This window comes from Opisthocomus hoazin, chromosome 6 (genome assembly GCF_030867145.1).
Source record: "Opisthocomus hoazin isolate bOpiHoa1 chromosome 6, bOpiHoa1.hap1, whole genome shotgun sequence".
Classification (NCBI taxonomy): domain Eukaryota; kingdom Metazoa; phylum Chordata; class Aves; order Opisthocomiformes; family Opisthocomidae; genus Opisthocomus; species Opisthocomus hoazin.
This window is the reverse complement of record NC_134419.1, coordinates 68,611,797-68,637,672: the sequence shown is the minus strand read 5'-3', so window position 1 is coordinate 68,637,672 and position 25,876 is coordinate 68,611,797. Positions and strand designations below refer to the sequence as shown.

The 25,876-nt window shown below is 40.9% G+C and overlaps 1 protein-coding gene across 12 annotated transcripts in view; it reads right to left on the bottom strand.

Annotated features, from left to right (window-relative positions):
- The window catches only part of ADD3 (adducin 3), a 108,654-nt gene that overhangs the window by 5,758 nt on the left and 77,020 nt on the right, over positions 1-25,876 (bottom strand). For 11 of the 12 annotated variants that reach the window (XM_075423709.1, XM_075423707.1, XM_075423705.1 and 8 more), the window contains 10 exons: positions 21,855-22,078; positions 8,930-9,068; positions 7,305-7,456; positions 7,101-7,181; positions 5,881-6,030; positions 4,836-4,979; positions 4,649-4,747; positions 3,418-3,600; positions 2,338-2,595; positions 1,111-1,230 (listed from right to left, as the gene is read on the bottom strand). In XM_075423709.1, the coding sequence (XP_075279824.1) occupies positions 1,111-1,230; positions 2,338-2,595; positions 3,418-3,600; positions 4,649-4,747; positions 4,836-4,979; positions 5,881-6,030; positions 7,101-7,181; positions 7,305-7,456; positions 8,930-9,068; positions 21,855-22,049 (1,521 nt within the window). In that variant the 5' untranslated portion in view covers positions 22,050-22,078. Of the gene's footprint in view, positions 1-1,110; positions 1,231-2,337; positions 2,596-3,417; positions 3,601-4,648; positions 4,748-4,835; positions 4,980-5,880; positions 6,031-7,100; positions 7,182-7,304; positions 7,457-8,929; positions 9,069-14,818; positions 14,991-21,854; positions 22,079-25,876 lie in introns of those variants that run through there. The other variant, XM_075423716.1, reaches the window with a different exon arrangement.

The window sequence follows — 25,876 nt, the reverse complement described above, 5'->3', positions numbered from 1 at the left end:
ACTCTAGTCCCAGCTCCTGCACTTCATACAAGCCAGTATTTAGAAATAAGCTCCAAGGAACAGCATGTCTCTGAACCTGCCCTCTCCATCCCCCCAAAATAAATGACTTGTGTTAAGCTATTGGAAGGATCTCTGTGATCACAACGGTTGTTAAACTTTTTGCTTCTGTGAACATCTCATCATTTCCCCCAAGCCAACAGCCCTAGCTCCACATTGGCAGTGCTGAAGCGATTGACAGATCAGATATAAAAGTAAACGCAAATACAGATCATATTAAAAAAAACTTAAAGGCAGAAAAATAGGACTAAATTATTTAATGAGAATGACTTGCATGAATTTAAAAATAATTGTCTGGGATTTGTGTTATTAATCTCTAGATGATTAGTGAGTGCCTTTCCAGTTCTAAGGAAGGGAGTTGCTCCTTCTGACTCCAGTTCAGTCCCCATGGATACTGCTGCGGTGCTTTCCAAGAAAGAAAAAAATACGTACTCAAATGGAAAGTGTCCTGAATATCTGTTAATACAGTTATGCCTAGGGTGGAGTATTTGGTCAGTCTGACAGTGGGTGTCTAATGTGTTGGAAGGGAAAAGCAGTGAGATATTTGTGTTTACAGAGAGGTCCAACAGTAATATCTCCTTTTCTTTTTTTTTTTTTTAATTGTCATTAGGAAGCAGACTGGACCACAGAAACTCCAGCTTAAGAATGCTAGGAGACTTAACACAGAACAGAGTGAGATTACACTCTGAGACAGAATCATGCTGTAGATGACGCACAGCAATTCGGTTCATGTTGATGCCTAATTATCCACTAACTATAATGCTAAATAGCAGGGACTACCATTTCCAATCTGTTATTTCCAGAGTCAATACTCATTCTTCATCAAACTATCGCATTCAAAATTTATATACATTGCATATGTATCTACAGACTTCATGTATATCATACATTTAAATACACGCTTTTTAGTGACAAAAGTTACACACAATTTAAGAAACTTCTTAGTAAAATCAGAACACTTGAAAATGCTATTTTATTGCTGTGTTGAATCATTACTTGAACAGATAATTTTATTTGGAAATGTTAAAGTTTTCATGGTTACACTTCTTTTACCTTATTTCTCTTTTCCAACACTTCACTTGGGTTTGTGTTTAGAGGAACAAATTGGTTTGGATCTTCAATTTTGATCGGTGTTCCTCCACTAGTCTTGGAGGAGTCATCAGCTTTCATCCACTTCAAGAAAAAAAAAAAAAGGAAGCTAAAAACCCCAGCATGATGGGGAGGAACAATTCTCAGTGCTGTCTTACTGCTAAGGAAGAGATATAAAGGAAGGACTTTCTCACTTTATTCTCAATTGCACGACCCCCACAAAATAATCTCAACACCTTCCAAGTTTTCATGTTTGCCCACGAGGATCTGAATTGCCTTGAACACATATCATAAAGACTACTTTTTGTAAACACTGAAATACATTCCTGAAAAATGCAGTAGTGTGGACTAATGAAGTCATATTTAGAAAGGGTCATGCTTCCTAGTAACTGGCATATTGATCCACCAGCTCCAGAGCCCTTGTTCATGCAATCAACTTCCGCCTCGGCTAACCCCACATCTTTGTCTGTAGGTTTTTTCCTTTCTAAGCAGGGTTTTAAAACGGTTGCCGAGGGTGTTCCTCCCAAACTTCAGAAACTCGGTAGCCTGCCAGCAGGAGGAGCTGATGCGTTTACAGTTGTACTATGGAACTGGGAGTAGTCTGATAGCAAATAACATGCTTTGTAGTCCCACGAGAGGCACCTCTCTCCAGGCTGCTGAAACACAGTGGAAGGATCTCGGTGAGCCGAAGGAGGAGGAAGGATCTCGATCATTAACAGTAGAAGCATAAGCAGACTCCTCGAAGTCTGTTTTCAGTAGGCTCACAAACAGAAAAGAGGCAGTTCAAGATGAATTAGAGCTTGTGTCTCCCTCACGCAGAGAAAAGAACAACCACCCACGGGTGACTTAAAACTTTACTATGTTTGGAGGACAATTAATAGCACAAAAAGATATAGTAGAAAAAACTTTTTTCTACTCCAGGAACTGGAAGAGCTAGTAACAAAAGAGAGATAACTGTTAAATTTTATCATAAACTGTTACTCTTCCCAACAGTTAAACCCCTCTTCCCCAAACAGAGGGAGCCCTTAGTATTAATAAGTCATTAAGTTTCCACAAAGCCTATTTTTACTTGCTTGATAAACCTATTTGCTAATGCTGCTAAAGATTTCCTCATACAAACCGTGTGTAATTTACTTTCTCTCAAGTAGTGGAAAAACTAAGCAACTGCCTTAAGTACCTAAATCTACCTACCGTGATCTTAGTCCTGGGACTGGTTTCCCCATTCCAGGACTCCTCAGGCACATTGACTTTCAAGTATGTGTTTGGAGAGTTCAGCCATCTTGTCTTTTCTCTCTGTTGCCTCTGCGCCAGGAATTTCAGGGGGGAAAGCGGGACTGTATCATCTTCAAAGGAAAAGGCAGTCACAGTGGCTGGGATCTCAACGTCACTCTTATGTCTGGGTTTTTCCCTGACTAATGGCTGCCTATAGGCATAGCCAGTTCTGTATCCCTGGGGAGAAAGAAAAAGAAGAAAAAAAAAATGTTTAAAAAAAAAAACAAACAGAAAAAGGTATCCAAAGAAGTTACAGAAGTTTTGCACTGCCCTATATGCATCAAACAGGTTTACTGATCTCTTCAGAGAACAGCCTAGTGGTGTCATCAATCATTCATTCATACTATTAACATTCAAGAGACTCATTTAAAACACCATACAGTAGCAGCTGGACAGGACCTCACCCACACCTCACCTCCCTCCCACCTTTGTAAATGCATGACCACCTAATGACCCCTGCTCAGTTTACGACCTAGGTAGCATTCATAAGGGCATTTATCCGTCTTGCACAATGGCACATCCTAGTTTATGACACTCCCCCATTCCTCACTCTATTTGTATTGAAGGCTGTTCCAGAATTCATAGTGCAGTGAAGTGGACATTTCAAACAAATAATAAATTATCATCTTATTTCCCAACATTAGAGTTAATAACAAAATACAGAGAGGAATCTGCTATGTCTATTTACTAGGTGGCAATTAAAACACATTTTTACTATTAAACTACTATAAAGAGCAAATACGTTTGTGAGATGGGCTGAACAAAATTTAAGTTCAAAACATTATAAAATCTTACCAAGACAGAATAGTACTGTCAGGTACACTAACATAATAAAAACTAAACCAAACAAAAGAGGTTTCATATACAATAAAAGTTACTCTGTCTTCATTTTCAAGTGCACAAAGAAACAAGAAAAAATCGTTTGCTTTACAGAAGCTAATCCTACACTCTCAGCAGCTTACAGAGACTGTATGGACAAAGCCATCAACGTGCTCTCACCAGGTTGTCCAGCATCCGCATAAGCGCTTCAAATTCTTGCTCCCCAACTTTCCACTTTTGCTGGGAAGCCGTATTAACTCCACCTCCTCCAGCTGCTGCCACAGCATGTGTAGAAGGTTTGAACTTCTGCAGATCCAGTAGTAGGAGATTGTCTATCCCACCTGCTCCAGCTAATGCATGAACCTAGAGACATCGATAAATGTATTTCATTTGTGGAACAGCTTTCAGATTCCCTGCTTTTCTGAATTCACAGGAGAAACATACTTAAACACATGCCACAGTTCTTCCTCAGGCTAGTTTTCCACTGTGCAAAAATGTATTAAAATATATAGCAAGTGATTCTTATGGAAAGGATAACAATACCTGCCAAGAATTGCACTTTAAAAGGAACAGACTCCAACACTGGCTTTCAGAGTACCTTAAAAAGGTCTTCCTGCACCACAAGACTAAAAATTTTTTATTTTTATATCTGTTTCAAAACGAATGGGTGATCAAACTCAAAATGAATAGCAAGGCAAGGGAGGAAAGCAAAGGAGTGGGAGACTGCCATTTGCACCTCCAAATGCCTACTTGGGAGGACAGGATCACTGGGGAACAAGTAAGAGCAAAGCGATAAAAGTTTCTGGGGATGGTCTTAAGAGTTATGGAAAGTAAGGACACTTCCAGTGGTCTCTCCCCACAGGTTATAGAGAATACCTAGATAACCCACTAGGTAGCGTTAAACAAAATGGTAACAACTGATTTTGGGACTCAAGTTATTTTTAAATATGCTACCCTCTACCATTGCTCCAAAGACCTTCGTTTATTTGGTTTTACAAATCTTTGTGATCATAGGGAGAAGCTTCTTTCCTTGTCACACCATTCATCTTTGATAAACGAGCTGGATGTCGAGAGATCTTAAGTCCCACTTCCACATGCAGCAAGTACCACTGAAGCTATTATCTGACAGATTCCCTGCATCAGGCTCACCCTCCACAGCATGGAACAAAACCTGTACTCTTCAGAGTCTAACAACACTGATACTCATTCTAGGAAGAGCGATACAGTATTTATGCTCTTCCTTCTATGTTTTCCTGATTATTCCAACTTCTCTGACTTTGACCTGGCATATGATTACTGGATTCCACAGCCCCAAGTATTTTGTAATATTAGAGGCCTTCCCATCTGCGATATAATCTAAAACTCAGCAGTATAAGTGTTTGAAATGAAATACAGATAAATTCTCTCTCACCTGTGTTTCACAGGCCAGTTGCACATTGAAAATATAGTGGAATGCTTCTTCCAGTGTCTCTCCTAGTGCTACTACACCATGGTTTCTCAAGACTAATACCTAGTAAATGAAGACACTAATGTTAAATGGTAGAAACTGGCACAGTACATGAAAATTGTTTATTATGAGCATGCATGAGGTTGAATACCTTGCAACTGGGTCCAAGAACTTTCTGAAGCTGAACTCTCTCCTCCTGTTCGTCAAGAGATCCCTGGTAGTTGTAATAAGCAACATCTCCCAGAATCAGAGCCTCTTGTGATATGGGAAGGATGCCACACTTCATAGATGAAACCTGTTTCAGCAAAATGAAGCACTGATAATTAGGAAAGAAAAAAAAAAAGTCTAAAAGCCCACATCTCAACCACCCAAGCTGTAGCAGGATATATGTTGTACCTTTGCTAGAAGGGAAGCAAACTCTCCACAGTGAAAGCGTGGAAACAATACCTTCTCGCCCCCCAGTTTAATTTGCAATAGGGAGACAGAGCTGCTGCTACCCAGCCTAGGGACAGATGCATCATAGGAACAGACAAATTATCCCAACTAAGTTAACTTTTGTCAATTTTATCCATGTTCAATTCTCAGCATAAGCTTACTCCATGGTTTTTCCTTCTTTCCCACACTTATAACTTCAAAAAGCTAATATAAAAGTTACCCCTTCCATTTTTTTTGTCTGTAGTCAAGCAATGCATATATATGCATTTATATATAAAATATGAATTTATCTGTTTATCTCAAGCCAATTCTTTCAAGTCTCTCTACATTTTTATCACTGTTATACAGACCATTTTTAACTTATATGTTAACTATGACTTTTTGATAGTGAGGTAAATCCTAACTGAACCTAACTACTAATTAAGCCACTTAAAAATAGAGTTGCATAATGCAAATGATGATGTATATAGCATGTCTTCTGGTCTAAAATGCTTTAAATAAAGGCTATGTAAACTATATACTCTACTATAGCCTCCTCAATCGTATCTGAGCATCAGTTTATTCCTATCCATTTCACTGCGGTGGCCCAGCCCTCTCCGTCTGCTTACTCGATAACCTCACACCTTTCATTACCAGTGTAGAGTTGATGTTAAAAACAAAAATAAAACTGCCGTGAGCAGTGATTCAGATTCAGAAAGGTGATCCAAGTTCATAAGGTAAACCTGCTTTCTTCTACTCTTTATGCTAGAAGGAAGACTTACAGCTGCTGTTGCAGGCGTATGTATGTGTATTACACATCTGACATCAGGGCGTGTGGAGTAGATGGCCACATGTGGACTGAATCCTGCATTGTCAATACTTAGAGTCGTACTTCCCTGGTCAACTACATCTCCTAGGATGTTCACCTTAACCTGGAAAAGTCAAACAAACGAACAATATTCAAAAAGCATGTGATAACTGCCATTATCTAAAAACTACCCTCCATTTCCTACTTGGTACCAAATTTCCCCCCCTCATGTTTAGGGCTCAGAGCATGAAAAAACAGTAGGAGCGCAGCCATGAATCTGTGTGTCCATAAACCATCCTGCTGTCCAAGCCCTTGACAGTTGTTGCAAGTCCAGCCATGGAAGAAGTAAGATCAGACCCTGATACAATGTATATTCCTCTTTGGTCTAGCTGACCTTTCCTTGTTTCTGACTTTCAGAAATGAACTTTGTTAACACTTCCTACATTTTAAATATGAAGAAAATTCATCCTCTGAGAAATTTCCAAAAAGAAAATTAAATACATAGGGAATTTTCATTTTTATGGGAACATTAAAATAATAATTCCAGGATCAACTTAAAACAACAGCAGGGTCATATGAGGTCTTGTTCTCATGTTTGTATTTTGGTTCTGTGTTTGCTGGTGCAATGCTCTCAATCTGTTACCCCTTCCAACTAGAGGTAGTTTCTTTATGGAGATGTACTGACACGAAGAACATATGGCAAGTTCTGCACCAAAAGATGCGTGATTTAGCAGCTACCATTGCCTGAATGCCAGCCTGTAACTTCACCCAGCTCCCTTGCTGGGCCTGGGGAAGATTATTCAGCTTTATTTCCCCACTTGCAATGATCAGAGCTGATTCTACTAACACTACTCCTACAGAGTCATTTCATATATTATACCATATTGTCAGGTTATAAAAGGTTGCTGCTACACTGAGGCTATTTGATGAGCTTCATCAGATGGAGTCAAAACTTTGCTGGTCCGTATTGAAGCTGAAGACAAAGCAACGGAAAGCAAAGCTAAACCCATAAAGAAATGCTGAGGACAAAGGATGCTAGTATCTAAACAGTTCATCAGCTTTTCATCTAGTAGGTAAACATTAAAAAACAAACAACAGCATGGTTATAGATTAAAAGTCCAACTTAGCAGCCATAAAAGTCTTTTAGAAACCAGGTTGAGCCTTGGTGGTTATTACAGCAGGTGAATCACGTACCAAATTAGAAGCTGAAGCTTCAGAAAAGGACAGACCTCTTGGAATGATTAGAATATGGTCGTGTTCTTTGCTTACTCTTACCTGCAAAGGAGGAACAAAATGGATTACTGATCTGGTTTTGAATTTGTATTATTCGGGGGGAAAATTAATTTGAATGAATAGGTAAGATTCCAAATAAAAGTTTTTATTGTCAAAAATACTTACTGTGATATATGCATTTGGCAAATGTGCCCACCCGAAGAGGTCAGCCAATCTATATAAACTGGCTAACTTGCAACGTGTAAGTTTTTCTCCCTTAACAAATGAGGAGGTATCTATCCCAGGTAGATCATTGATAGGTGTAATCATTCCATGGCCTAAAAAACAGATGAGAAAAGATGATGGCCGGACAGACAAACAACTTCAAGCTATGCCATGATCTTCCAGAAGCAGTGTATTTAAATTGTTAGCACAGTAGTACCAGCAATTATTAGACTCGAGCCACCCTGCTGGGATTTCTAAGGTCTTTACTGAAACCTCTGTTACTTTAAGACTGTAGCAACCACACCCTGAGATTAAGTCTTCATCTCTTTTTCAAACACAAGAGAGATGAAACAGATTTCCTTTGAAGTACCAATCAGATTTTGAACTCTATCCTGATTTAAGATCCTATGTAGTACTGAAACTGTGCTTTAACACATTTGGCACTAATGAAGTGTTTTCACATCTTACTTGGAAAAATACAGGAGAACACATTCTTGCTGCACTTTTGACACTGGTATAACTAATTTGAAGAGACATCTCAGTCTCGGTGCTTTAATTTAGTCCTAATGAAGAAATCAGGATTAGTGCAAGAGTTCTCAAACCCTCAGACAGATCACCTCTTAACAGAGAAATCACAAAGATCAATTTATCTCTTCGACTTGTGACTACACAAACACACTTTCTCCCCTTCACAAATGCATGGTAACTGTTTGAGAGCTACAGCCTTTGTTTTCAGGGAGATACACCCAGAAGAGGTAAAAGACATTTTGGTTTTCAACAAAAAGAGCATGCGCTTTAAGATTCATCACCCTGTCTGAGTCCCTGGGCAAACGCAGCAGACACAGCCATCAGACCCAGGGTCTTGCTAACCAACCAGAGATGTGGAGGTGAGATTATTTGGGCTCTGTTGTTCTCTTCCACTTGTTTTGCTAAACGAACACTGAAGAGCTATTTTGGGACCAATTCTCAAAAGATGCTGAATGCTGACAGCTGCTGCTGTACTTCAGGCTTGTAAGCTCCCATATGATGTCCACCCACAGAACTTCAATTGACTTTTACGTTTCAACGCTTCATGACTTGGAAAGAAGAACTTGGGTGTTAACTGAAAGATCCTAGTGCCTGTTTTTAACTGTGAGAACTGTTTGTGTAATGATTCAGTCTGCAAGGCAATTCTCCCCCCTCCTTTTTTTTTAATAACAATTTATATGCAAGAGTACAAAAATAAACAATCTAAATGGTTATGTATTTTACAACTCCATTTATGCCCATGTTAAACAACTAATAGTAAGGGGGCACAGCATTTTGTTCCCTATCTCAGTTAAACCAGTTAAACTTTTATTAGCAAATTCTAGAGTAACTGAGCGTGATGCCTCCAAACATTTTAGAAATCATTGCACAAATCAAAGAATTTGAGAGAAAGAAGCCTAAAAAGGAAAGTTAAGGCCACCATCTGTACTACTACACAGCTGAAGCAAGCTCTGACAGAACTTTCATTCAAAGAAAGAGGAGATCCCACCATTGCTAAGCCCTGGTGATAATAAAAAAAGGAAGAGAAAAAGTTCAACATATATATGTAATTCACTTACTCAATGAAGATGAGGAAAAACCTGCAAAAGAGCTGGCTGTAATGTATTCAGCAATCTGCTGTAACGCAAGCAGTCCAGTGGGGTTATTGCCCTTCTTCATCTGCTCTTGAATAAGGCATTCCAGATCTTCTCTAAATGCCTGTAGAAACATTTGAGAATCATCAAGGAAACCTGGCTTTGATAGAAATAAGATTATTATAGGTGGGGCTGGTAGCTTTGCCTGTTATTAATGTTACATGAAACTTCCCCTTAGACTTTGCTTTTAGCTGCTTATAACTTTGCCAAACTTTAAGCATCTGACCTAAACTTTGTATGCTAAGTACCAGCAATTTGGGGGGTGGAAGGAAGGAGTTTGGTTACAGAGGGTTAACTATTTCCCAGAATAAGACAAGATAAAATGTGTTTTTGTAAATGATAACAAAAAACGTTTTTATCACTAATTAAAGAGTTCTCCATATTTTGTAAGAGGTACTGGAAATTCATCAGGATGTGCTGCTTTTAGTGTTATTTTTTAACTCTGTAATCCTCTGAAAAACCATCCAAATTTGATAAAGTTGTAAACAACTGGAAAACCGGAGTTCATCCATTCTCAAGTAGCATCAGAGACATGCAAAAACTAGAAGGAACACCAGGATGTCATCTCCCCTCTATTTCTTTCCTTCTCCCAAAGGAAAAAACCCTTTCCTCTTCTCCTGCATAAAACGTCTGCAACCCCAAGAGATAAACTCTTGTAGAATATATCATGAAAAAGGCTTTCACAGCATCAAATTTAATATCCTATGCACTCTGGACAAAGCCTGTTTCTTCTAGATGACACACAGATTAATCACTATTTACAGCAAACGCCTGTCCCAGGACTACGTCAGTCCTGACACTTCTAGACTGAGTAAATTTTGTTCCTTCAAACTTTCCTTACAGGTTATATTTTCTAACCCTCTTGTTATTTCTTGGCAGCATCTCCCAGCTTTTGTCTGAACCAGCAGTACGCAAAGCTGCACACAACATGAGTTGAGGTGTATTGTGAACCCTCGTGCTGGCTCATTCCAGAAAGACATTTGGTGTCTTTACCACGCAGCTGACTCCTATTACAACTCCAGGCTATTCCCTGTACATAACTGCTCCTTTCAGTTTGCTTTCCTTAGCAGAGCACTTGCTCTCAAAAAAGAAAATAGTTCTATATGGCAAATGTAATTTCTTCACTGAATTTTAATTCAGTCCTCCAAAACACCCACTCTGTTGGGTAAAATCCATCGATCTCATGACTGCCTGTTCATCAACAGGTTTTGACTCTAAAAGAGAGAGTGCTACCAGATGCCCCAAAAACATCCTTAAGACTCTACTTGATACGGCCTCTCAGTTGGACAGCTGAGCATCCATAACTACACTTTAATTTCCAAGTTTTTAGACACCCATGCTCTTCCTTAGAGTAATTTTGTCATGATCATGTGTACCTGGGACTTGCCAGATTTCCACAAGTAAAGCCTCTAAAAATACACATGGACGGACTATGCAGTGATCCGTTGCACGGATCTCTCTGTGTAGACCAGACTACGCATGCAGCACCCCCCAAACACCTGAACAACCTCTTGCTACCCTGAAGATATGCAGGGAAAAACAGATTTTTCTCTTTAGTGGCTGCTGTAGGTAAGATCTATGCAGCAAGGGAAGGGAGCAGATGGTGAAGAGGAAAGAAGAAACAGGGAATTGAGTGACGAAAGGAACCTAACTGGGACTGGGAGAAAAGAAAGAGAGATATGGGAGGTGCATCAGCACTGGGAGCCCACACGGGAAACTAATGGGAGGTAACTGTCCGAAAGACAAACAAGGATTTGTGGAAATCACAGCAAGTGTTTGGAGAAAACATCCACACTTTCATCCTTCATCCATCAGCAGATGACTGAAACCCACTCACTTCAATTTGATTCAGCTCCAAGGAATGGCCATTATCATCATCACCATCACCATGTGTTCCAATGGCAATGAGGGTGCCACCCATACTGACAAAAGTAACGAGCACCATCACCAGCCTGGAACCCGAATGTGGCCACTAGCCCAGACTGCTGGAAGTTAGACATACAGAGGGTGTTTCTTTGCCCCTCTTGCACACAGCTAATCACCTTTAAGTGTACCACAGTAGTCTTGTGCCCATACCTCATTAGCACACAGTGGCTAGTTCTCACTAGCAAAGAAATTCAGTAATTTTTCTTCTTCTCATGGGTCAGCACATGGACCTGGTGCCTTTTTTGCATGCTACTTATACTCTGTTGAGATGACAATTATTATTTATCTGACAAGATTTTCTCTGGGCAGATAATTACAGTAAATCTAAGTGCTTCACAAGCATTAACTTACTAATCCCCGAAACATGCCTTTAAGGTGCAGCAGGGCCCTGTCACCATTTCCACAGAACAGCAGCGAGGAGGTCAAGGTCAGATGCTTCCCCCCAGACACACAAGACAGACTTCCAAGCACCAGCCAGCCCAGCGCCAGCTCGCTTCTCTGCTAATGGCTGACCATGAGGCCATGGCTTTATGGCACTTTCTCCTTCTGTTACTGTGATCTGTTAAGATTGCAGAGATAACAATCGTCCAGTATATTTCCTCAACAAGCTATACTAGCACTTATTCTCAAATCCTGTCATGCCGAAATTTTTTATTACTTCTCAAATACCCCAGAAAGAGGCCCCCTGGAAGAAGGCTCTGCCATTTCACACTCTGCAAGGCTGAAATGCTCTTTCACTCTTGTTTACAATCTGTATATAAGGAAACTGCACATTTGTAGTCTCCCGGGGCCATGTGGAAGACAGAATTCATGAAATTTATGGAAGTATTTGCTGGGGAGGAGATGAAGAAAAACAGTTATCTGTATTGTATTAAATCACTCTCACTTCAATTCAACAAGGACTATAAAAAGCATCTGCAAAAACATTCACAGTAAAGTCTTATTAGTCATATTCAGACTTTTTTTTTTTTTTTAAACCTGTACGAGTAATGTTGCTTTTATAGCTGAAAAAAGGTAGCGTAATGCATTTCGGGCAATTTTTGACAGGAAGATTTTATGGTTTATTTGTTACTGTATTTTTAACTCTTCTGCTTTTTGATCATGCTATTTCGATTCTTCTGAACTTAGTTTTCCTCTCTAATGCTAACAGTAGTACATTATACACTTGCTGAGGCTACTACAAATGAAGATTGAGTGTTGTATCAATGATTTTGTTAAACCGAACAAGCAGCTTTCCTTAAAAATAATTTTAGAAATAACAGAAGATAGGTAAAAGCTAGGGCAAGTAGCAAATATGGAGGTTTGGGATGAGCAAAACAGAGGTGAGGATATGGATGAAGTGCATAAAATTAAGTATGCAATTTATCCACATGCCAGCGAGCAACAATATTTTCTAGCAGACTGCAACCTTCAGTGTGTCATGCGCGTGACTCACGTATTCCTCCATGCTTATTTATGAATATTTCAATACTTTCTGTTCACTGCTACAGACCTTTAAAACTCGGATCTGCATGTCCTTAGATAACCATCCCACATGTGCTAATACAACCTTCCTCCCTTTCTGATAATTCCCCAAGGGACTTGTATGCAGGTCATCACATTCTTCTAGACAAGAATTTAGGTTAAATATTAGCCATTAAATGAATTATATTTATTGGACCTTTCACTGCACAGCACTCATTTCTGCAAAACCACTACCGTATAGGGCTCCGATTTTGGGATCTGGCCCATTCAGCTGCAGGAATCTGCTTCTCAAAACCTAACTGCAGCCTGGAGACCAAGTGCTTTGGTTCTGCTGTAATGCATGAGACTGCAATATATATATGGCATTACACTGCAACTGCCCACAAGTGACCAAGTAAAAGTCATGCTTGAGAGAGGTGTTTTCAAAAACCTGACAAATACTCTGCTCTGGCACAAAGCAGACATTTTTCAAGCAGAAAGGTCACTAACAATTTCAGACATAGTATTTGACAAAACAACTTTGACAAAGGAAAAACTGTACTGTCAGATCAATGAAAAAAATATGTTATTCAGCTATATGTTCAGCACTGCTCAATAAAGAGAAAGTTTCAGCTCTGAGATTTAAATAGCTTTACCTGTGGCTTTTTTGGTTTGTTTGTTCTGAAACACTAAAGCTTTAGACATAAGATGATACAGTAAGAGCAGTGACTTTTTACAGTGGGGTACTGAGTTCCAAAGCGAGAAGCACAGCACCTCATGGCTGCCCACACTGCCTGTCAACATAGCTGCCCCACTTCTGCACTTGGTCAACTCAACTGTGCCTACACTGGTGCTATGGTGAGGCTGCCGCCTGGATAACCCACCCCACTGCAGCTGAGAAGCCTGTCCTGTTTGCACAAGTATCCTTCTGCCTTCAGTGAGCTCATCTGCCCAGTCAAGCACCAGCATCCCCCCTTGTTTGTGCTGGAACAGCACTTCAAGGATCCTGCTGAAAGTTTGCATAGAAACAGCCCATGGTACAAAAACTGGGCCCATGACAGCTATGGGAAAGGAGGCAGAGCAACACTTCAGACAAGATGCACAACTAGGAGGATGCTGAGCAGAGCTTTTATTCACCTGGCAGCAGACAGCCACCTAAGCGAACAGCCTGACCTCGGTATGCAGCAGACTGCAAACTCCCTTTCCACTACTGCCAGCTGAGGCTGTTCTCTTCAAAACTGCAGTGAGCTGAACGCCACTAAGTTACACCAGAGGAAAACACAGTTTTACACTTAGGCCTTGAACCAAAGCATCCCCTGCACAGCCAAGCCTGCCAGCTGCTGACATGACTGCCCTGAGCTGGCGGTGCTTGGCTGCTCTGCTTCCATCTGACCCACCTTCACAGAGACATGAATTTCCCCACCAGTAAAAATATACAGGGCCGCTCAGCCTGTTCCTAAACTTCCTGTTTATAAAGCTCCAGCCAGCTCTTCTACACTGGCTTAGATAGCCTTAGACAGTACTGCAGCCTGCAGAACAGATACAGCTTTTCTCAATGGAGTCATTAGTTGCACGATTAGGTCAAGGTCTTCCCAATATCATAAAACTCCTTGTCTAGAAATATTTGCTGTTATCTTCCAAATACACATCGTAAACTCAAGCAGTCTAGATGCAAAAATCTTTCAAATTAGACCTGCAAGGGCTCTCCGAAACACAAGTGAAGTTACAGCCTCAGTTCTGACTCGTTTACTTCCATTTGCTTTCAGAAGGACAGTCTTAAGCGTGAGCTGACAGTGTAAACTGGGGCTTTTAAGAATCAAAGCAACGTTTGCAAGTACCAGTTGACAACTGGTATTGTTCAGTCAACATAAGCAGAAAAACTAGAATAACCAACTTGCTACAATAACCTATTTTACTTGTATACATATCTATATATAGCACAGAACAATAATGTTGCTAGAAAATTTTAGTTACTAATCTCTTCATCTCGGTAGGCAGCTCTGAGGATGTTAAGCAGTATGCAGGCATACAAGTATTTTGACTATCTTTCTATGCTGTTTCTTCTTTGATTTCTCCATGTAGTCTTTATCCACTCGAAAGAAGCAGAAACAAAATAAGAAAAAAATTTTCCCTGTAAATAGAGAAGAGAGTGGTACACAGGCCATCTACAAATACGCCACACTATCACAAACCTTTAAAAGGAGAAAGCATGTGCTTGCATCATGACTAATTACAATAAGGTCCAAACAGTTTGACATGTCAGTCTACAGGGAATTAGCTAGACAAGATATCTGAGGTCTCTACATTTAATAGCATCACTGCTGTTAGCCTAAAAGCTGTAGAATACTTCAATAAACCCCTTTCACCCATTTTCACTTTAGCCCATTTTTGATCAGAGTTTATATATCTTAAATCCATTTTTAAAAAGGGTCTAATTCAACTTACCTACACATAAACGCACCCACACAGAGTCTCTAAGCCAAATCACCACCGCTGACGAAAAGTTTCAAAACTTAACTGGTATTTTATTCCTGAGAGTGAAGAGACGTTGAAATCAACCCCTGTGCTGTGAACACAGCTGCCCGTGGAGAGGAAGACCTTCACCGAAACAGCCGATATGGTTTTGCAACAGGCTGTTTCAAGACTGGAGTTTAGATACAAACCACCAGTGCCCGAAGTGAAAAAGGGTGGAGCTGGCCACAAAAAAACCGCCAGCGAGTTAAGGCTGGCGGTGAGAAGATAAGAGTCACCGAAAGCATTTGCTAACGCCATGAAAAATAAAAGGGGGAGCTTCTGTGTTAAGACAGAAAGAAATAGACTCAGTATTAAATATGGGGAATTAGGTGAAGTTAAAATAATCTCTTTACTTGCAGTGAAGTGTGTGGGTATCCGGGCTGGATTCAGCGACTTGACTGACACCAAGCCAGTCCCCATATGGAGCTCAGCCTGCACCAGTTTTTCCAGCTCCTCTAACCTGGTACACACTAGCTTTTCTGCGTGAGCTGAAGCTGTGTTTACTCCTGCGATAAGCAGCCGAGAGACACCCTATGATTAAAGCAAAACCTGAAGCAGTGAACTCCTTCACAAAGCCCATCTTCAGCACACCCAGCTCCCAAAGTCCCAGCGCCAGCGATCCCCACGCTCACACAACTGCTGCTGTGAATGCGGGTGCCTGGGTCCCTCCCTCATGTTTTTTTGTGGTGCCCCATACATCTTGCTGGGTGGACCATAACCGCAAAAATTTAAAATGCTAGAAGAATTCAGATTTCAACTTGTCAGGGGTCTTCCACATTTCTGAGCATAACCAACTGTTTTTTTTCAGTAAGTGCAGGAGGAGGGAGGGAGGGAGCACACGCAGTGGCGATGCACCAGAACAGACGACGGGCAGAGCTCTCGCAGGGTGTTCTGGACACACGGGCTCCTGCAGCCAGAGGGAAAGTCATCAGTCACGACTTTCCAGGGTTCTCCAGGCACTGTTAAGAGCTTGCACTAAGCCAAAGGATTATGTAACAGCTGGGGGGTGGGGTACGACTTAAAAATGAACACAGCTAAGCAAATCCTTTTAATCGTTATTCATTACGTGTACTGCAATGGAAACCCATTCTTCCTGCTCTCACCAGACCAACTCGATGACTTCATTGGACAGAATTTACAAGGCTACTGAATGACAGAAAAAATGGTGGATTTCTTTACAATGCATTTTATTTTACATCTCCCTAAACGCTTTCCTACAGAATTAATCCACAGTATTATTTACAATCAATAACTTGAAATACATATAAGACCATAGGAAAGCTGTCAGGCAAAGGAGGACGGATCTGATTGTTTTGTGATTTGAAAAATCTAAAAGAACACTGTACCAAAAGCACAGCAGGATCTGCAGACACTCCTCAAGACAACAAAAACCCAAACCAAAGAGTTCAACAACCAGCAGGAAGACAAGAAATATCAATGGGAATTGGTAACTCTTGGCATTTATATCTAATGAAAACCACAGTTCAAACTAAATGGAAAGCAGTAACATGGAAATAAGTGAGGAATTAAAGGTAACTTTCAACTTTAATGTAAGAAAGCAGGGAACAGCACAAAACTCTCAATCACACTTGCAGCGCTATCATGCCTCAGAACATGGATATGAACTGACCTGGAACCATCGTAGCTAAAGAAATGGAATTCAGGCAATGGGATTGCTTGGTGTCTCAGAGATCTGGTGGGGGGCCTTGAATTAACACAGCATTACACTGAGCAAACTTTCCCCTTCACGTAAACACTGAATTTGTCCAGCCCGCCTGGTCTGCCCGGGGCTCAGTGGGATATTGGCACGGCTCAGAGGAGGTCTTTAAAGGATCTTTAAGAGATATTTTCTGACGTGTTAAATGATGCGCCGAGTTGAGCTGATCTCCCCCGGTGAATGAAAAGCTGCGCAGGCTGCATGACGAAAGCATGTGATTAAAAAGGCATCGCACTGAGAGGAGGGCCGTGACTCCCCATCAGGAAGCCATGAAGATGTCAGAGAAGACCGAATCCAGAGGAGGGAGCTGCAATGCAAGAGGCCTGCCCAGCGAGGAGGTCCGAAGAGGATGTACGAGGTTGCGAGCCCTTCCTGGCCAAAGGGTGATGCTCCTGAAGGATCTGAAGGGCTTTTGAACTTGTGGGCAAAGAGCAGTGGAGGCTGAAATGTGAGGAACTGAAAGGACTTTGATATTTTAAGAAAATAAACTGCCCCAAAAGGGAGTGGTGGTGTGAAAATACTGCACATTCACTCAATACAAAATAAAGCTAGACAACTGCAGAAGCTTGGGAAAAATAAATCAAACCATCCTTCATCTCTGTCCTGATGGTTTGAAAATAACATAGCCGGAAAAAAATTCATGTGTGGGTGGGTTTGCTTGTTCTTGAGGAGAAAAATCTGCCTGTGTGCTGCATGCTAAGGCAGACCTCTGAACAGAAGAGTTGCTAAGCAGGACTGTTATCTCCTCAGTTTTTTGGGCAAGATCAGCCAGCGTGGGAGGCCGGGGCGTGTGTGTATGTACAAAGCAGGAAGGAAGAGAGGCACAGGAGAGAAGTACATTTTTAACCTTGGCATAAAAAAAGCCTGATTTTGCGATCTGGATGGCTAGACCTGAACCAGTGCCCTCACGTAACGGCAGTGTTGAGCCAGAACCGTCCCAAGCACCGTGCAGAGCCACGATGGATTGGTAAGCGCTCCCTACATCCACCATGAAATTAAAGCAAAGCATGATGAGACCCTGGCAGCAAAGTGCTCAACTTCAAACCAAACAAGCTGCAAATAACTGTGTGTTTCATATGTAAAAAAAGGCAAGTACACTCTCAATGGGTCTCGACAAGCCACACAAAAATTTCACTGGTAAATTCAAAACATAAATACCAGACATTTAAATTCCAATACTTGGGCTTTTTTATGTTTACATATTTCATCTGTGCAACTCATCACTTTATACACAAATTTGTCTTCTCCAACTTTTTCTTACATCACTAAAAATAGTGAAAGATATCTCATTTAACAGTATATATTAAGTATGAATTAAATAAGTGAATGCATCCTCTCTTCCATTTCCACTCCGACTTGTAGGTCTCTTTCAAATACAGAGATACAAAGTAGATGTAAGGTACTCCTCAACGCAGTTTAAGCAGTGATCCTAATTTCCTGCCAGGTTATACACACAGTCATGCTTGCTAAAGCCTGCAGTCAGCTTTCCAGCTGGTTAGATAATTGTTTCACATGGTCTCACCTCACTGGAATCACCGTGGCACAGCTGCCTGCCCGCAGAAACACCCAACACCTTCCCTGGCCGCTCTAGGAAGGCCGCAGGGAGTTTCTCCTGGCTGTATGTTCATGCATCTCCCCAGTGCTGAACTGACTTTTCAGTCTCCACACACCATAACTGCATAACCATTGCCTTTTTTTTTTTTTTTTTTTTTTTTTTTAAGAAAAAAAGTGTTTTTGAAGCTTCTGGTTGCCATGGTGAGGGCACCAGAGAAATGCCAGAAGGAAATGAAGGCCAGGAGGACTTGCATACCATAACTGAGGTAAGGGTTTCGATGACACAGCAAATAAATGTTTACACATTGAAAGAGGCAGTTACTCTGTGTAACAAGCAATATATGATAGTTGAGCATATAAAAAGACTAAACTGTTTTTAATTTCAGAGTTAAGCTCGAAAATCTAAAAAATTCTCATCTTTTAAAATTTTGGATGTATTATAAGTCAAGTATCTCTGACCCAATGTAAAGCAATAAAATTATTTCACTGAAGAAATGTAGTACCTTTCCTTTAAAAATAAAAACACTGTACCTCAACCTTCTGAACATGCAGACATCACTGAAATAAACTTAAATAGCTTCACCTCAAAGATTGGCCAGCAGTACCTCTGGATGCTACCAGGCTGCTCAGACCCAGCTGATTTTAATTTCTTTCCACCTTTCTAACAGACACAGAGCAACAAATATGCAGGTCCTATCAGATTCTCCAGGCTGCCAGATGCTCACGGGTTACATGCAGTATTAAGCAAACATGTCTGAGAATCCACTTATAATGTCAGGACCGTCTTCATGGGCAGTGGTCATAAAACTCCTATAATTTGTTTAAGACTTATTATGAACAGACTCTAAGACATCAGCAAAGATCAGAGGTAATGAGAATAGCTTTTCAGTAGCTTTTAAATTATTTAATTTAGGAAAGAGAAATTGCACATCAGAGAGCAGTAGTCAGATTGCACATCAATACGTGCATCAAACGGCACATCAGAGAGATGGAGCAGTTTGATGTCTGAAGATGTCTGGTCAGGGCTGTAGCCCTTACAATAACATGCACTGCACAAAATATACCATGGTTCCTGAAATATATTCTCTAATTTATTTTCTTGCTAAAAGATTTAGATTTTCCTACTTGAAAGAAGGAAAAAAGCTTGTTAATAAAACAGATTAAATCAGTACCTAAGCTTCCTAGTATATGACAGTAATTAACCCTTTAGTTTTACACCATAATCCACTGCTCAGAGAACTGCATGTTCAAAGAAGCTCAAGTCCATACATGTTTGTGTATTTTTGAGAAAGGTATTATCCTTGCTACATACACTTCACGTTTACTAATACTTGCCACAAGATGAGTCAGTGACTATTCCTCTGATCTAAATGCATATATCAAGACTGGGTGAAGATACGAATGCATGTGTCTAAGACTGGGTGAAGATTTACTAGCGAGCAAGGTCTTCTTTAAAATGTGTCTGATAACCTCTCTTCCTCTTCTTGCAAACACCTCCAAACTATTTCCTCCTTGCCGACTGGAACAAACCAGAGAAACAACAAAGCTCTATTGCAAACTTCCAATGCAATGTAATTCTGCAGCTACAGAAAAAAAACCCCATTATGCACAATACTCAATCCTGAACCTGCGGTACTCAGAAATGCCTTCTGGCCTTTTTGTGACAAATATTGTATTCAAGAGGAGGAAAGGTAATCGTTTTCAGTCCTGAATCTCAAGAACACTATGACACATCGCAGCTGGAACCTGGAAGAAATAATGCAGTTTCTATCCCCAAACCTGGAAGAAATAATGCAGTTTCTATCCCCAGATCAGTTATGAAATTTGCTTGATGGACATTCAGTCGCAGATACTGTATTAAAAATGTTTTTACTTCCTCACTCGAGAAACCATAGCAGGGTTCCTCTAGATTTTCTACTTCAAGAAAAGAGACAATAAAAGGAGATACTTAAGTGAGGAGAACTGGTAGCTCAGACACCTCCTCTTCGTGCCTGATCACCCACTGAGCTCCCTCGTTCCCATTTCCCCGTGGCAGATGCCAGGAGCCGAGCAGGTGGCAGGCCCCTGGCTTATTTGGACAACCGGTCCCTTACACAACAAAAAGTTGCAACTTGTTGGCAGCTCCAAACAGTAACTTTCCAAAATGTCCTAGGTTCAGCTTCTCTTGTAGCAGGACACTAACAGCAGCCCCGCAGCCCTCTGTCCTCCAACCTTCTGTTTAAAACAGTTACCTAGACTCAGGGGTTGCCCCTCTTCGTCCTCATTCCTAAAATCTGCATGCCGACACTGCATCTATTAAAAAAAACCCCACAGAGGCTGCAGCAAAGGGATATTTATTACATTTGGCAGACTTAGCAAAAGGTCCCCTAAAACGTTAAGAGAATAGTTATGCTCATCAGATCAACACCACCATCAAAAGGAACGAAAAATAACACACATACAAACCCATACAAGGTCTCTGTAACTTTTATATGTTACGCTAAAGATCTAGTCTTTGCTGTGAGTCCTGGCTACTCATAGTGTGAATATTTTAACAGGAAGGAGCAGACTCTGATCACATTTTACAATCAAGTATTTAACATAAAATTATCATGGTTAAAGCATTATGCAATACCTCCTTGGAGTATTTTCTTTATAAAAGAGCTTGGCTGCAAAACCAAGCTTGCACAAATTGACTTGAAAGTAATAAATTCCTTAGTCAACAGGTTCACATTATACTCAGAGAAACACACAGATCCAAGAGACACTCCACAAGTACACTTTAGCAAACAATCCTGTTATTCATGGACGACTATAATAGGGTGATTACTAACAGCTGTTTGCAATCTCATTACATATGAAAAAGCTTCAAAAAATTACAGAAGAAGCACCCCAACTTACAGATGAACTGAAGAGAGAAGGCTCTGTAAAGCTGCTTAACCCCTTCCCAGTCCTGTTACCCTCATTACTCACATTACACCCCAATACCTCCAAAGGCTCACCCTCACACAGCCCTTACTCAGCCCCTATGGCTTCAAACTACTCAAGGCAACCGTGTTACTTTCCAACGTTTTCCTCAGGTTAAACCCAAGGAATGTATGTATTAAAATATAAATTAAAAAATAATCTGAGGGTGGTTGAGTAAGTTTAATAGTTTTATGTGTAGCCTACACAAGTACTGAACTTACACAGCCAGTAGGTAAGTGCTAATAATGGTCAAGTATAGGTATGATTACCCCCAAGGACATGAAAAGAACACATAGTCTAGCTTTTAAACAAATTTATCCCAATTAAAAATGTTAATTAAAGCATTGCTGATGCAAATGATAGGTTAATATTCAAACCCGGAAAGCAGAACACCACGTAATGCCCTAATTTGTTCGTATTTGACCGGTGACTCCTTCCCTCTCTTCCCTGCCCCGAAGTTTTAATTAAGTACTTTGCAGCCAGCCAGATCTTCTTGCAATAATGCAATGAAGCATAAGAATATAAAAGCATCATGAGAAAAAACAACACAATAAAGGCTGCTTGTTCACAGACAAAAACACTAGGCAAACAAAAAGTTGGATAATCTGTTTAGTGAGTCTTCTTAGAACACAGTCCAGAGTTCTTCTAGCTAGCTGTGATGTAGATTTCTTTCTTTAAGCCTCAAAAAGTCATCAGCAATCTCAGAAAATAGCACACTCTCATTCTTATCCCCCCCTTAAATACACTCACAGGGCTCTGCAGTATCTGAGTGACCCTCTTCCTTTGCTCCATCATATTGAAGTCCTGTCTCAGGTCAGGAGACATGTTCCTCTCCCGGATGTACTCGGGGTCATTCTCATTGATGCGATCGAAGTACCGCTCTTTGTGAGGCATGGTGGCCGGGGGAGGAGTAGTGATCACCACCTGACTGGCATCAGCACTCATGCTTCAACACTGGGGATAGCAGGCTTCACCTGAAACAAATAAAAAAAGAGGGAAGAATAATTAACAATTAAAAGGAGGGCATTGAATATAACTTCCAAGTCTGGACACAAATAACATTCTTTTTCATCTCTGCAGAACAACATCTAAAATGAAAGGAGAACAAGTGAATAATTACCACAATCAGAAAATTAAGGAAAAGTTACAGAAAACGTTTTCTAAAAACATTAATATTTCCTGATACTGCATAGCCATCTCTATTCAAGTTAAAATAAAAACCAACAGCACACAATTAAGAATTATAACATTCTAAATGCCCATAACATATTTTATGACAAACTTTCCTGTATCATTTTACACCGTACTCATCACCCCCCCCCCGGATTTGATACAGCTCTCCTTCCCGACATGTTTAGCCAAACACACCCAGAAGACGGGGCCTCCGTCTAACATCCGCTCAGAGTTCATCTCCCAGCTCCAACGAAGACATTCCTCAATTACAGCACTTCCAAAGCATCTCATAACCCCAGCTTAAAGACGAGGCGCCGGGCTGCCCGAAGACTGCCAGGGGATCTCTGCAGAGTGCTGCCTGACGCCTGCGCTTTCAGGAGACACTCCGAGGCACCGAGAGAAGTGCAGAGAAGGTCGTACGTTGGGTTGCACAGGATTGCCACGGCATCCCCGAGCTGAGTTTCAGCTTTTGTCCTCTTATGTGCAATTGTACGCAAAGATCCTCACTGAAGCATGTTACATTTGAAAAAAACGAAGCTCACCACATTAGGGAAAAAAAAAAAAAAAAACAACAAAAAAACTTTCGTATTTTGGCAGAAAACTATGCTTAAAACTTCATTTAAAAAACCTGATAAGCATTTGTAAACACAAACAGAACCAGATCAAAAGCAGACACCTGAATTTTCATACAAAGAATCCAGCTCAGAAGCACACTCAGGAACACCATTCCTCAAACGCGTACTGAAGAGGGACGGTTTCTCAGGTTTGAAGAACAAAGAGAACCACGATTTGTAGGATGAGATAGTGTATTATGAAAACAGATTTTAACATGCAAATATCTACATTCAATAATATATTTAATATAAAAATATTTGCATGCTAATATATTTGGTATGTAAATAATTCACCTCTTCAGAGGAAAACAAGCCAACTCTTCTTCCTTCATGTTTGTCGAGCAGTATTAGACAGCACGGTTTGACATTATGGTACCAGTGGTTTAAAGTGTCCTTGATCCATGGCAAAGTTCACGCACCTCTCGTATGGGTCAGTGCAACTACTGTCTGGGGCGTTCTGTGAATGGTGAACTCACGTGGAGCACTGCACCTCTTCCAACCACAACCTCGCAGACTTTGCAGATGAAACATTTGCTAAAACCAGCTTCAGCAACCTAAGCCGCCCTCCTGTCTTTCGGTCCTCGTGCTGCACCCTCCGCTGCGCAGCCACGCCACGAACCAGGCTGGCAGGAGGATGCAAACTGGTTTTCAGACAGTTTCCCACACTGACACCCAAGTGGGTTTGCCGGCACGCTGCAAGGGAGAGTGCAAGGATGAAACCCCAGGCAGAAAACAAGACAGATACCACTTAGAGATTAGAGAAAGCATTAACAAATTAGGTAGAAGAAAACCACGTATGACTTTCTTATATATTACAGATTATGATAAAATTTGGGATTGAGATGAAATACAACTAGCACCCTTCTAAAATCAATCACTACAGGTTGTAACTGTCTTTGTTCTCTATGCCCTCTTTTTTGTTGTTTTTTTTGAGGGAGAGAACACGTCCCGGGATGCAACATTATCCATCTGGACACTGAGAGCTTTCAGGAGGTACCAAGCATGCTGGATGAATGTACCATGATCCGGCACATTTAATTCACATCCTGGAGGCAAGCTCCGTGAACTCTGTCGGCTTCGTTATGGAGGTTGGGGAAGCATATCAGCAAGTTTTACATTTGCTGCTCAGGTGCAGTCCAAGTTCTTTGCTACATGTGATCAGTTTGGGGATGCTGGGGAGAAGACAAGCTTCAAGGAAGTGAGAGTTTGGCAAAAACCTAGTAGAAGTATAAAAGGAGCTTAAGTTTTTCTAAAGAATGAACTATTGCCTTTTCCAGTTATGACAACTGAAGAAGAAGGGTAAACTTCTTGGGACAGCGTTTGGGGATATCATCACAGCTCAGCTTGCCTCTGTTGAGGTTAGAAGAGATACCCTTATAAATGTAACCATGTATTACATTTCCCCTCCTCTCTCCTCTCCTTCCCTGAAAAACAGTGAGGTTGAAGAAGAGAAGAAAAAAAGCACCATGAGAAGACAACACAAGACCATGAGCTCACTCTCCAACTGCCACAAGGTATGAAGAGGTTGAGACCAAACCTCTCAACCTACACTGTTCTCCATCTGCGTCGGGGTAGACACCTCTATCCGAGTCAGAACTGACACCTTCCAGGACCTGCTGGTACCTGAAAGTAGTCCAGAAATGCAGACAGCAAGAACCTTGCTTGAACTGGCGACCAGCTGCGATTCCCGCTCTTCAGTTACTTCTTTCCAGGAGTTGCCTTGTCCAGCTGTTTTTCCTGAAGCGCTCCTGAATCCTGTTAACCCCGAGTAGCAAACTGTTGCTCAGCTGCTGATCCACTCGGTTGGCTGGACCAACTACATGCATGTCTGAACTTCAGAAAACTTTTATTGTTATTATTATAGGTTTACAGGACATAATTAGTTCAAGTCTGTTACTTTACAATTCATTCTTACAGTGACAGAAAAGCCCATTCATCTGTAAAAAGACAGAAATGTGGATGGCAATAGAAAAATCTTTTTTGTGGATTTTAGGTAATTGCTTTGGACTTAATTTCTTCCTTTTTCCTTTCAGACTGGTTTGTTACCTCTAGCCATTAAGACTACAACATTAAAGTCCTTGTACTACAAAAACCCCTCCGTTACTGAACATAATACGGGTATTGGGTCCAGTTGTTCTTATTAGGTCTGGTTCAATGCCCGCTCTGTTGGGCCCAGGCTGACTCTCATATAACCCCTACTGTGTGGCTGGAAAATTTTCAAACAAATCAGCCATTCTTTTATTATTTATTTGCATCTTGCACTGATTTTTTTTTTAAAAAAAGGGTCACTTGTTAAAAATGTGCTCAGCATTTGGGGATCTGAAAATCTGTACCTCCTTCTCAGTACAGGACTGGCAATGACATAGAAGTAAGTATTTACAGAAAATCCTGATCTCAAAAGTTATGAACTGTGACAGAGGATTCTCTCCCCCTCCCCACCTTTTTGTGAGATTCTTTTGCCTACAAGAAAAATCAGCTTTGCTTTTTGGCTTCCAGCCCTTTCAAAGACATTAATGAATTACAGAAGGTGAGCGATCATCTTCCTGAAGCAGTACTCGCTAATGTTTCTTATGCATGCTACACTGCGTAAGTATATGTGGTTCCAGAGACTAAGGGCACAGGTGGGCATGAGAGACTGTACACCCCTATAGCAACAAGACACTATATCCAGACTGGTCAGAAAGGACAAACACACAGAGAGAAATCAAACCTGAACAAGGATCTGATTCTGTCCTGGTAAGAGCCATCACTTTTGCTCAGCTGAGACAAACATTCTAGGCCACATTTCTGCCTAACATGCACATGCTGTCATGCCAAAAAGATATTAAAAGTGTGCATAAAAGCAGTTTTCCCACTTACGGTTCATCTACTCCAGTGGGGGGGGGGAGGGGGCAAAAGAAACTAAGAAGAATAAGTCAGCATGTGTATGCTTTTTTTCTACAGAGTACCCATCTCTGCTGAAAACACTTTTAGGGACCTGTGAAA